Below are 13,958 nucleotides of genomic sequence, written 5' to 3' on the forward strand. Positions count from 1 at the left end.
TGTCATGCTGGGGTACTGCAGGAAATATCTACAAAGATTATAAATAGAAGTGAAAACTACTTTTGTACTCTGAAAGCAGTGTATTTGGCAAAGTTATAAGGATTTTAAATAGAAGTCTTAATTACTAATTTGCTTTTAATGATTTTCTTTTCCCCTAAGTAGTTGTAGAGGGGATATTTAAAGTTTTTTTTTTTATTATTAAAAGATATATGAATTTTAATGATTTGTTCCCAAATAATGTTTTCTATAGTACTGATGATGTTTTGATTTCCCTTTTCAGGTCCTGTCTCTCACTGAAATACTCTGGCCATGTGTGCTTTTCTTGATTCTGGCTGTAATCCGCTTCCAGGAGCCCCCAAAATACAAGGAAAACTGTATGTTTTGTTTCACCTGTGTTCATTCTGATTGTCTCTGCTTGTAGAAATATTTAAGAGATATTAAAGTTGTCCTAGAACCGGGGACTTAAATGTAGTGGAGTCATTGGAAAGAATCCTACAGTGGGATTCAGTCTTGTCTAGCTATGGATCTGAGCAAGTCATATTTAGGTGGGAAAGAAATCAAAATTTTAAGGTCTGACTTGTCAAACCAGTTTTAGACATCTACTCTGGAGTAAGGTGGATTACTTTGTATTTATGTCTTTCTATTGAGTAAGGGAATTTAGATGACTGACTCAGACATAGACAATTATGCAGTAGTTTTTAACAGTTAGACAAGATGAATTTTGCCCCTATCAACTTCCTGAGATTTAGAATGAACATTTTGTAAATAACAAATATTTCCATTTCCATCAACGCTTTAAAATTTGTTATGACTACTTCCACCTTATGAAGTTCTTTTGCTTTTGCCTTATCAAACATTCATTCAGAAAAGAGTGACTTATGACGCTATAGTCTATTCAGTTTATTATTCTCTTATTCACAGATGTCAGTAAGCTGGGGATAAACCAGCTTTGACTACCGTAGAAATCAATTTGGTAAAACAATTATAGATCTATAGAGTGAAACATCTGAGGAGAATCTAGCCTGCACTATATACATTTATTTTAGACTAACCCTAGTCTGGACCCAAGGATGTAATGCATGTTAATGCTTTAAGTACATAAGTGTGCTCTTGGAGTACATCTTCTGCTTTGTTTTAGCAGAAAGGGGTCCAGTGTACGTGCTTGGAGAGCTTTCTAAATGTGAACTGGAGTGTGCTAAGTAAAAATAAGTCATCTGCAAATGGCACTGGTCATTCACAACTAAAAATGTTATAGATCAGGTACAGTTCCTGAGGAATGAAGGATGGGTTGACTAATGGTGCAGTTTCTAATAGTACATGTCTCAAAAAATATTAGCACCTGAATTTAAATAAAATTGGAATTTTTAAGTATCATGTACATGTAGTAAATTACACATTTCTGCATCTTTCAATTCTGAATACTCAGTAAGAGTGCTAGCCCAAATGCTAGCTTTCATATCTCCTCCTCATTTCATTCCCTTAATTTTGATGTAATGGTTGCCAAAGAAAGGTTATCCAGAAGAAGAGGGGAGTGACCTTTCAAGTATTTCTCAATTTTAGCTGTTTTAAACAGAGAAATTAAGTTGAATAGGAAGCCTATAGCTATTTCTTATGTTTCAAAATAAGCAAAAAGTTGTTTTCTGTTTTGAAGTTTAAATTCTCAGAACTATGGACAGAGATGAATAAATTCCAGAGAAGTTTTGCTGTTTAGACAGTCTTGACAGATGTACATTCAGACATTGCTGAATACCAGTTCCTTCATCTCATGAAAGCCTGGGAGAAAAGAGGAGATACTACTTTGTGACGAAGTCTATATTCTAATCTAGGTCACAAGTCATTTTGGACAGAGAGGCTAGCAAGCATATGACGTTGCAGGGGTGCTACTACTGTGAAAATCAGCTTTTCAAAGACTCCTCTCGAATCTTATATCCTGTTGTCACAGTCTGACACAGAAGTTACTCATTTTCTGTGGTGAATTAGTTGTTTTTAAATGGGACACCTGCCATCGATACAACGTCATAGTTTGTAGGTGGCAAAACTGCTTTCTAGGAGGAGGGAACACAATGTGATGGCACCGGTTTGTAACTGCAGTGTCACTGGTTTTAATTCTGCTGCTGCTTGGTTTTAGGCTACTTAGAAGCTCGGGATTTACCAAGTGGGGGCCTTTATCCTTTCATGCGGACTCTTCTCTGTAATGTTGGTTCAAGATGCAAGAATACTAGTTATACAACACAGAAAAACAACCGCTTACGGTAAGTTGTACAAGTTTGACAGAGCTGTCAGTATCACAGTGTATTTTTTCTCCAGCAAAGGTTCCTGTGGTCTTGTAGACAGGTAGAATAGGAGCGTTGTTACTCTGTGCTAAAAGTTTCCTTCGTTGTCCTTACGAATACAAAAGATGTAGGGCCTTAGTTGTGCCTCTTCCTAACTTGTGTTTGCCTTTCTTGAGCATTTCATGCTGTTGTTAGATACTGAAAACTGTTTTGGGGGAAAATTGGAGAGGTACCTTGTGATATTCTTGCCCTTCACTGCTGCCGTATTGAGAGCATACTTTTATCCTTCACTAGAAAGTCTTCTATTACATGAAGGTGAGATTGAGCGACAAAAAATATATCATACATGGATTTCAACTTTGGATATTTTGTGAGCATACATGGTGGGAGAAGTAAACACAGAAAAGCAAAACAAGGGTAACTCTTGTGTAAGACCCACAAAGAGCCAAAAAGGAGTAGCAGAAGCTCCGTAATAAAAAGAACTTGAAAAAGTAATCTGTAAGAGGGCCTTATCACAGGATCCCAGAATGCAGAAAGAAAAAAGATGAACTTGAATTTGGGCTTTTTCTTTAAGAAATGTAGTGATTTCATCTACTTCAAAAAGCTGAAAAATATTGAGATACAAAGACACTTATGCAAATTGGCTGAAGGACATAGTTATAAGCAACCTTTCAAAAATATATAGCAATAAAATCGTATTAAGGTGAGCTAATCAGAATATATGTGTGTCAATATGCATGTTTATTCTTAGGAAATTGAGAGTATCTACCAAAAAAGATCTTAGACGTTAGAGCCAGGAAAGTGTGTAAGAACATCAAGTTTTATGGTTTATTATTGTAGAGGTATTGTATAGGTACCGATAAATTCAGCATGTAGCAAGTTGGAAAGCTTCAGTATCACAGTAATATGCCATAATACTTACCGTCTGATCTAGACAGTCTCTTCTAGTTATTTGTACAAGTAGAGGACTGTTGATTGAGCATATGACCATGTAAAATCTTGTTTATGGGCAAACACCTTCTACATAAAAAAGCAATATTTTGTTAATAGAATTGAAATCTTAACCATTTAAGCCATGAATCATTATTAGTCCAGATCTGTTATTACACAAAATACTTATATACAGAAATAACTGTATTACCTAAACAAAAATTCTCCAAATATTAATAATACGGTTAAAATTGTTACACAACCATTTAGTTTCTACTCCTTCCCCTGGGGTTGTGCTCAGCTTTCCACTGCTGCTCTGGGTCATAAGGTCAGTGGCTGCAGTCTGGTGGTGGTGGGGTTGTTATGATAAGTCATGATCTGGAGCCTTTTACCCGGAGGAACATGGTGTTGATGGCTTCTTTTTCACTCTAGGGTGCCCTTGGGGTCACTTATGTTTGCTGTTGTGCTTTTATACCTTGCTTGTTCTCCATTGGTCTGCATCTGTGATACATCTGAATTTATATGGTACATCTGAATGTATATGGTATATTTACGTATGTTAGGTACCTGTTTTTTTTTTTTTGATGTTTATAAATTGGCTTTGTCTGGCTATAGTTCTGCATTTTAACTGACCACTGGTGGGTTGTTTATAGCCATGGGGCCCTCATGCCAGCCAGTGTCCCATCTCTTATCATCCCAGATGTGTACTCCAGTACAGTGCATCCTGTCTTCCCATTTCTGAAGGCCTCTACTGTTATCCTGGGAATCTGTTCCACTGCACTGTTTTGTTATGTTAATCATAAATATATCATTCTGTACTGAATGATCACTTATTACTATTCTCTGTATGAAACTATGGTGGCATTATACAATGATAAGCGAAAGTAAAGCAAATAGCCATGGCAATCTATCCAGGAAAAAAGAAGTTAAAACACAACCAAGTCAAAAACAAAACTGCAGGCAAATTAAGACAAGTTCAGGCAAAGCAAAGGCAGCAAGCCTCTGTGCCATGGTCTTGCAAACTCAGTACAAAGACTGTAGCCTCTTACTTGCAGCGGCAATACTGTATTACTGGATTTGAGAGTTACAATAGCTGTTGCCCTTTTAAAATATTGTTTCCCTAAAAGGGTAGCTTTTGTCTGTATCGCCGGCCAGATGCCATCTAAGTGTGTTAAACCTCTCGAAACTGTGAACTATACTGACTGCTCTGCAAGATTATTTACACTGCTTTGACTGAACTGCCCAAATTATATTTCAGCTGAAAAGAAAAGCACGAAAGAATTTCCTGGAGGCAGTCTTAGACCTACTTAAGAATTGGAGAAATTATTCAGCGGCTTTCAATTTTTCGGCTGAAAAATGAAATGCATGCATGTATGCATATTTATACACACAATAGGCTACACTGAGTAACATACAGCCTAGGTTAGAAAAGGGATAAAAAGGTAGGATGAAGTTCATTCCGAGGTCAGTCTATTCCAGCTGGTCCATCAGTGTAAATTAAATCAACCTAGGGCTGCTCTGACTTATGCTGGCTGCCAATAGCCTTAGGAATACAGACGGTAGACTTGATCAGCCAAACGTAACTGAATCCCACAATGTCCTTGTGTGGACTGGAGAGAAGGGGTGGCATAGTAACAGTAATACCAATTATCTTTCCTTTGAGGAACTATATAAAAACATAGGTGGTTCTTTAAATTAATTTTCAGGGACATTTTTGCATCAACAATGTTGTGTTTATTAAGGATAAATCAAAGACTCTGTGTAGTTTGCATGGACACAACCCATTTGTTTTCAGTGTGTACCATATCAGTGCTATCAGTTTGAAATACAGTTGTCTTTTGGAAAAACTAATTCTATGACTTTTATTGGAACCTCTACTATGAAAGCCATAAACCACACAAACAACTATTTGTCATTAAGCAGCCTGAGCAGGGCTGCTCCATGACGGGGGCTCAGCCAGGGGTGGAAGTCATCCTGGTGCAGGCCATGCCCTCACAGATGTGGTGCCATCCCCTCAGGCAACAGGCTCCATTAACCACTTCCCATGTGATGAGAAGATGAGCCAGGTGAAGGCTACAACTACCTCATTAACTTTGATTTGCAGCAAAATCTGCCACCTCCTCTGTCTTGGAAAGCATTTATTTTTCAACAGCTCTGAGGCTTTGCTCCTTGTTTGTATCTTCAGCCACTGCAAAAGCTGCTGGCTTGCTCTTTGTGATTCCCTAGCCCGTTACACCCAGCAGTATCTCAGAGCAGAGGAGTACGGAAATACTTAGGAACTCCCATGGCAAAGGACTTTTTCCTCCTGCTCTTTCTAGAATGTTCTACCTACCACCTCATCTTAATGGAGCACAGAGTAAAACTGAGAGCGTGCAAACAAGAGAAAAACCATGCAGCACAGAGTCCTACGGCCTTACACTCGCACTGACAAAGGAGAGCATGTGCCTGGAAACGTAATGTATTCCCCGTACTCCTAATTCTACTGCAAATCTTGCAGAATGTGGTGGGATTTGCCCTTGCAGCTCAGACTCCTAGATCTATGTTTTTTAGGTTTCTCAATACCTAAAAAAAAATTAAGCTTAGCTTTTCTTGGATTTAGAACTACAAAGACCATGAAAACAAGACTCTAAAGTGTTATTTCTAAGCACATTAGTTTATTTGTCCTTATTTAGCTATAAATAGTAGCAGCCTCACCCTGTCGGTGTGTCGGAGTCTCAGGTCTGCCTCTGGCATCTTCTCCTAGATGGACTCCTCAGACCCATGTGGTAGCTCTGCCTTCTTTTGCACCTAACTGGACTCCTGGACTCATCTTGCCATGTTGGGGCTGTTGCTGGAGCCTGTGACCTGCCCTGGGTCTGCCTGCTGGCTAGGATCCTGGGGGACTATTGGTCCACTGGTAGGGCATGGCCTCCTCAAGCTTCTAGTTTGTCCCTCCTCCTGGAGCAGCCCCATTTGTGCTGGTCCCTTTCTTGTTATTGGTTTTATTGATACCTGGGCTTCTTGTTCTCTGGTGGAGTAGTATCAGAAAAACTCATGTACAAAAGCACATGTGGAAAAACAAAATCAAGGGAAGTCTAAGCAGCAATGATAGCACTTGAATAAGAATTACTTAGAGGGTCAAATTTTTCTTTAGTGATGTGTAACTTCAAATGAAAACAAGAAAAATTCTGCGAGATAGCTGTATGTCTGCAGCAACTTTTCAGGATAATAACCCTGTGTGGTCTGGGCCAGCTTGTGTAGGCTTGTGCTGTGTAGTTGGCAAACAGAAACCTAAGCAATTTTTGCGATCTTGCTCATAGATTGTCAGAGAGTTGGGGAGAAAATGAATTTTAAACATGAGTTTTCTCCATTTTATAGCCAATTAAGGAATGCTTTTTTGTTCTTTGTATTTTTTGGTCCATTGCATTTTAGAAGTGTTATAATAGTATGCAACATGGAGGCTAAAGATCTTTCTGTGTCAGACATGAAGTGAGCTATTATCCAGCATGTGTATTGGTGTTGATGGGGATGTCATGTCTCCGGGCTGTCCCAAGACAGTGCAGAATGCGAGCCAGCACAGCTGGGGCTTTGCAATTTTAGAGATAAATTTTTAATGTGGTTACAGGGTTGAGGTTGAGACAAGAGTTTGCTGAGAGGCTTATGAAAATCACCAGTCTACATGGCATTGCACATCATAGGTAGATCTCAGATGAGCTCTGAAACGTTCTTATTGTCATCCTGAGTAATTGGGTAATTTGGACAGAATTAGTGTTTGAGTCATGGCTTTAGGAACTGTTAATTGCTTTTACATGCTCAAAGAGATGCAGTCTTTTTTCTCTTTTGCAGTGTTTTGTCATGGTCGGAACTCATATGAACATATTTCTTTAGTTTGATTTCTGTCCTCATGCAAGTATTTTTGGACATGCACGATTAAGGGAAGAGTTACCATGATTGATAATGAAATTATATATACACACACTCCCCCTCCTTCTCCTAACCCACCAATTCTAATTATGTACGTCCTCGCCTACAAATTACTGGCTTCCTCCTTTTGTCTATTTTGTCGCTTCTCCTCTTTATTGTTCCTAGCAACTGCTGCTGTTGACTTCCTTTACACATACACATGTAAGTCTTCTGGTCCAGAAAACGCACATTGAAGGCTCTTTGGGAGAGTAGCAGTACAACAACTAAGTATTTTTCTTGGCACGCTGTCTGAAAATTGCTTGCCTTAACTGTCCCTGCAGCTGGTTTTGAAGTCTAGTTTCTGATCTTTTTGGCAAGTTGGTGACATCTTCCTGCAATTTTGTGTAACTTGCACTGAATTAAGAACTAGTAGTATCTCATAGCAGTCTTACTAGAAGATAAATATGGTCCCTTATTACCACGTTGAAAATATATTAAATCCTTTCAAACTTAGCTCAGATATTCAGCAAATAGAACCTCTGTAATATTTTAATCTTTTTCATAAAATTGAGCCTGGTAACTAATATGCTGGTTGCCATTTCCTCTTCCAACGGAGGTTGTGCTCAGCTCCAAGAATAAACAGATGAAGGGCTGTGGCAATGACGGCAAAAGAGGGGCGGGAGTGGCAGCTGGCTGACATCACTCCTGCCCTGGAAATCACCATAAAGCTGATTGTTCAGAAACAACATGACCAAATGGCAGCTCCTGTCCTGCTGAGGGGCTTGAGCTTGGGAGTGTGGTGTTCCTATGAGTTTTTCAGGTTGCACATGCTGCCTTCTTTTCTGTAATAGCTGGGACTTATGACTGGTTTTTGGTCCTTCTTCTATACCCTAAATATCTACACCCCCCTACTCTTTCCCAGCTCCCTCTCCAGTTTCACCATTAACCTGATTTTTCCCTGCGCTTCTCCCTGGAGCTTTTCAGAGTCACCATGCTTCAAGTCCTGCCAGCTGTTTTCTGTGATGTTTCTAGTCTGCGCCTCTTCCCCAGTGCCCCGTCCCCTCGCCGCGTGGGACCCTTCGCAGGGCAGTACCCAGCCCTCAAGCCCGGAGACACTGAAGGGACAGCACAGCTGAGCTTGCTGTCCTGCTGGGGCAAGGGGCAGGGCAGGAGGGCTAAGCAGGCTGCTGCCTTGCATGATGCCCAGGGCAGCATGACCTGAAGCCTTTTGCACAACTTCTTGGTTCAAAGGAAAGTTTACAGCTACTAATGAAACGTTTTGAAGCCAAGTGAGGAAGAGCAGATAGCATTTTTCCTCACTCAAACTGGGGGTGAGGGAGTTCAGTTTTCCTCTTGTTTGACAAGCTATTGCAATATAAAAGTTATATTGCTATAACAGACCCTGCTTATTTATTACATTTGCTACCTACCTGCTCTGAGAACTACTCTCAGGTCTGCTTGTGCAGTGTGAGGCTGAATGGTTTCTGGGCTGGGATTCAGATGAACAGAAGTGGGTAATGATCTCGCAATTCAGTCTGTGTTACTGGGTGTGCTTCTGCTATGTATCAAACTGGTGGCTACAGCACATACAACTAGATGCCAAGACTTTTTTTTTTTGTTCCCCTGCTCTTTATCAAACCAAGCTTTGCAGACCCAAGGTGCAGCAAAGTCAGTGACGAGGGTGCAGGAGAAGGAGTTACCGACTCCCTGTGTCACTGTTATCTGCACAACCTGCTGCGGGCATGGAGGCCAGGCAGCACCAGCAGCCCGGGAGCTGGTGTTGAGTCCAGCCATATGCTGGGCTCACTTCTCTGTGTGTGAAAGTGTCCTTTTTCCCAAGAGCATTATTATTTGCAATGCTTCTAAATCAGGGAGATTTGTACATGAGGATGCAAGGTTTTACGTCTAGTTTGGAGAGAAAACAATATGGGTTGAAATATTGCCTTTATGCTCCACTTCTCTGAATATTTGTGATTTAAGTGACCTTATTTGGTGAGTTTAGTTGTCAATTTCAAGTTCAGCAAGTATTGTGAAAAACAAAATCTGTGGAAACTGAGCTAGAGTATTGTTTTTATAAAGTTCTGACTGGATTAACCAGACAGTGTTTTAACCAATGTGGTGGTGGTTATTCTGGCCAAGCACTGGCCACTGGTTCATGCTTAAAAAACCACAATGCTAGAAAGTTTTCAGTATACAGTTAGTGTTCCTGTTCTTTACCAAGTACCAGTGTTTCCAGCTGGCTGAAATTTCAGGCAGTAGGTGTGTTAGTAATATTGGAATTTATGTGGTAGTTTTCAAAAGCAATAGCTAAAGTGCAGCTATTAATCACCCTAAAAGCCACTTTCTGAACAACAGAAACCTGCTTTTAGAAATTCCATTTAAAAGGAAAAAAGAAAGTGAGGAATTGTTCTGTCTTTAATCTACTGAAGTTTGAGGCTGGTGAAAGAGTTTTCCAAAATCCTCCTGGCTGTCAGCCAAGAGGGGATCAAAATAAACTGCACTGAAACAATCAACTTGATTGTTTCAAGATGAAGTTTTCGTCTCATCCCTTAGTCTAAAGTTGCAGACAGCTCTGTGGGTGTCTGAACGAATGAGGATCAGGGAGGGAGAGAAAGAGAAATGAGAGAATCGGAAAGCAGTGGCTAATGTTTTTGCTTTGGTTTGTGAATCTACTTGATTAGGTTTTTCTTTACCAGTAAGAATCATGCTCAAAACTAGTATTCGCATACAAGTTGGACAAGAAAAGAATGTAAATCTTTATTATATTTTTGTAAGTGGGGCTTATGTGAAACACAGTTAATTGTGCTTCTAATGAAAAATAGCAATATTTTTGCTACACAGGTTTTCACTGTAAGATCATTTGAACTTCCTGTAAGATACAACAGAATTCAACAGCCTAGTAACATGTGAAAGATGATTATTCCATTGTTTATGGTACCTTAGGAGAGTCTAAATAATTTTGTCCTGTAAAGAGACATTTAAATGACTCTTTGACTTCTGATTTCATCTTGAAAGTATTGTTAGAATATTGTTGTGCTATTGAGTAGCCACCAGATGGTAGTAATATAGAAGTAATAGGAATAACATGTACCAGGGGTTTTAGCTGTAAGCTAAAATTGGGGGAAAGCCAGTAGTGATAATAGGTTACTATTTTTATAGGTTGTTGCATGTATTTGAAAAAATAAGCTGTCATATCCCAAATGCAAACTGTATAGGTTTTCCTAACAACATACACTTTTTGTGTGTGAGTCAGCATAGGGCAAAAATATGTAGCCAGACACACCATTCTTCTTTCCTTTTAAGTAGAAGGGTACCTTAAGGAACATGTCATCTGGAATCATATCTTAGTGTGGATGCTTTTTTGTTAAGGTGGTGGAATTGTTATCATAGTTCTGTTGCTTGCTAAACTAACTAAAGAGGAAGCACCAACTTTCTTCAGGGCCCAGATAGAGGGACTTAACCTATATTTCTTCTGGTGATCTTGACCAACTTACCTGTTCTGGTTGCAGCGTGTTGCCTTTGATGCAATAGGAAAGCTTGAACTTCAGGGTAGAGGCCATCAAAGACCCATCACTTGGACTCATGATAAACCAGGGGAGAAAAGTTGAGTGTGTTCAGAAACTTCAAAGACTTCTTTGGATGTGTCTGTCTTTGGCTGCTGCCAGAATGGGGTTACTGGTGTAGGTGAGCTGCTACAGCTCAGGAATTTTTCATCGCCCTCTTTCCTGAGGTTTTGCGACTCAGTGCTGCAACTTGCACGCTGATGAACTGAACTAAATAAAAGTTGTGTAAATGCATAATAGTTTAAAAAAAAAAATCAGAATACTGCTGTGAGTATATATACGTTTTTCAGCTACTTCCTTCCAGTTTGTAATTACCTCCCCTGTCCCATTTATTTCTGTGAAAAAGTACTGCAGGCATCCAGAGTGGTCCGGAGAGATTCACAGGACCTGATCTAGATTTCATGAAAGAGATAGAAGAACTTGCAAAGGGATTTATTGAGACCACAGAGAAAGCCATGGCTTTAGAAAAGCTATGGGAGGAAAGCTCAAAGTTCTCAGGTAAGCTGTGATCTTTCTGATAATGAATTGCTCTGTCTATCAGGTAGTGATAACAATCAAACAAAGGAATATTGTTCTCTTAAAAATAAAATGAACAATCTGAAATTTTAGCTGATCTGAACAAAGGCACTTTCATGATTACTGTTACTGTGGCCATCATAAAATTATCAGAAAAAAAGTTAGCCTTCTAAAGCTGTGTCTTTGTTTTACTACTTGATAGTTAACAAAATACTGTGAGGGGAAAGGGTTAAAGGTAAGGATTAATAATCTGAGTACATTGATACCTGGTCTAACATGCATTCAAAAGTAATTTATCAGGATTTAAGGCTTTCTCCCCAGATTTTTCTGATGGAAAACCTCAGTAACTCACAGCTGGTAACCTTTAGACAAACAAGTCAGTCTCTCACTAAAAGAGTGAGACTAGAAATGCCAAGGTCTGATGCTCTTGCTCTCTTTCCACCCATACTGCACGGCCTTGCTGCTGTAGCACGTGGGCGTTTAAGACCTACTACTACCCTGCCTTTCCATCTGAATTTTCAAGCAGATAGATTTAGGCAAAACAGTAATTTTCATGTCTGGCTGGCTGTGAGCTGGTATGTTCATCTAGTGTCGATGTGATGATCTCGCCTTACTGAAAAGTGAATGGTAAGCAATTTCTTTTAAATTGTTTTTGTGATAATAGCAAAAATATTGGAAAGCACAGAAAATCAAGTGGATCACTATCTATGGTATTAGTTTTTTCACATGCCTTTTACTTCTGTAGAGATGCCCTTTGTGCACTACTTGCTATTGCTTATAAAATTGATTCTTCTGAAGTTAATAATGCTTTTCTGTAAAGAAAAATATTTGATTTTACAGGGCTCCATAACATCACAACTTTTCTTACTGTAAGTATTTTTACAGTCTATTTTTAAATTACAGTTCTGGATTTTGAGGCATCTTTATTATAATGGTTAGAAATTTGTATCCTGTCAAGTTTTAGTAAACTATCTTTAAAAAAATTGGTATGCTGTTGAAGGAAAAAATGGTGTCTTGTGAATTTGATAGAGGTTCAGTGGTTTCTAGATCACTGACTGAAACAAGTCTAGGTTATTAGTAGCTAAAATCCATACCTATCTGAAGGCTAGTTATTCATTGCGAGCAATTTAAAAATGCATTTTGCCAGACCTTGTGTAGTTGTATAAAATCATATTACAAAATGTCTTGCAAGGAACTCTTATTCTAATGTGTACTTAGGTTTTGGGTTGGTTTTTTTAATAATACCCCCACCCCTGCCCCAACTAACCAACCTAAAATTTAAAAAAGGACTGCAATGAGATTGGAAAGACGAAGCTGTTGTTTGAATGAGATGACTTTAAATTCAGATTTGTGATCCAGTAAATATGACAAGCAGACTCAAGTGGGGATGAAGGAAGACAGATTTGCAAGATGTAGCATAAATCCTTCCAAAATCTCTTTGTCAGTTTATATTAAATGAGTTTGGTCTTTGTGCTGTTCCTAATGACTTTAACCTTTACAATCTCAAGAAAAAGAGGAAGGCTGAATGGGCACAGGAGTGGATCTCCATTACTGTCAATTTTGCACCATTCACAGATCACTGGTTTCACTTCAAAAATATTTTAAAATTAATCTTCTACATATTTGACTGGTTGTTACTTCATGAAACTTATGTTTCCAATTTATAACTTGAAAATAGATAACATTTTTATAGTAACATTTTTAAATTGCTCATGAGATGATTGAAAGGATCCGTATCAATATGAAATTTAATTTCAGGAATGGAATATAAAATAGAAAGAATGTATAAAACAGCAGTAAAAAAAATTGTAGAATCATAGAATCATTAAGGTTGGAAAAGACCTTTAAGATCATCAAGTCCAACTGTCAACTCAACACCATTATGCCCACTAAACCATGTCCTGAAGTGCCATGTTTTTTGAACACCTCCAGTGATGGTGACTCCACGACTTCCCTGGGCAGCCTGTTCCAATGCTTGAACACTCTCTCAGTAAAGAAATTTTCCCTAATATCCAATCTAAACCTCCCCTGGTGCAACTTGAGGCCATTTCCTCTTGTTCTATCACTGGTTACTTGGGAGAAGAGACCAACACCCACCTCACCACAACTCCCTTTCAGGTAGTTGTAGAGAGTGATAAGGTCTCCCCTCAGCCTCCTCTTCCCCAGACTAAACCACCCCAGTGTCCTCAGCCGCTCCTCATAAGACTTGTTCTCCAGACCCCTCACCAGCTTCGTTGCCCTTCTCTGGACACGCTCCAGCACCTCAATGTCCTTCTTGTAGTGAGGGGCCCAAAACTGAACACAGGATTTGAGGTGTGGCCTCACCAGTGCCGAGTACAGGGGCACAATCACTTCCCTACTCCTGCTGGCCACGCTATTGCTGATACAGTGGATTTATTTGGAAGTAGCCTCTCATTATTAGTAACAGAACTTGTATACACAAGTTTCTTTTTGTATAAACCGTGCTCATGTTACATTATCCAAAAGAGCCCTAGTAAAATGTTAATTTAGAGAAAAAAGGCTCAAGTATGATAGCTCCTATGTTTTGCATAGGCATCTGATAATGTAGTCCTATTAAAAAAGTGCTTTTACCCCAGTCAGTTCATCTTTAAAGACCCATTCTTATAAATCATTATTTGACACCCTCCATTCACCCACATAAGCAGCTGTGAGGCAAGGATGGCATGTCCCTGGCCATCCCCTGGTGTTTATATTCTAGACTTAGAAATTGTTTGCAGGGCTAATAAGCTCCTTGTGTTTGAGATCTCAAAGATAATCCTTCTCTTTGGGAAAG

General features: G+C 39.2%; 1 protein-coding gene across 1 annotated transcript in view; it reads left to right on the plus strand.

The window, feature by feature from the left end:
* Nucleotides 1-280: 280 nt before the first annotated feature.
* ABCA13 (ATP-binding cassette, sub-family A (ABC1), member 13) overlaps nt 281-13,958 on the plus strand; it is a gene marked incomplete at both ends in the record, with an annotated part of 75,407 nt that continues 61,729 nt past the window's right edge. The window contains 4 exons of the mRNA XM_010296048.1: nt 281-374; nt 2,129-2,252; nt 10,995-11,146; nt 12,005-12,033. Of these exons, the coding sequence (XP_010294350.1) occupies nt 281-374; nt 2,129-2,252; nt 10,995-11,146; nt 12,005-12,033 (399 nt within the window). The remainder of the gene's footprint in view (nt 375-2,128; nt 2,253-10,994; nt 11,147-12,004; nt 12,034-13,958) is intronic.

This window comes from Phaethon lepturus, unplaced genomic scaffold (genome assembly GCF_000687285.1).
Source record: "Phaethon lepturus isolate BGI_N335 unplaced genomic scaffold, ASM68728v1 scaffold30601, whole genome shotgun sequence".
In the NCBI taxonomy this organism is placed as follows: domain Eukaryota; kingdom Metazoa; phylum Chordata; class Aves; order Phaethontiformes; family Phaethontidae; genus Phaethon; species Phaethon lepturus.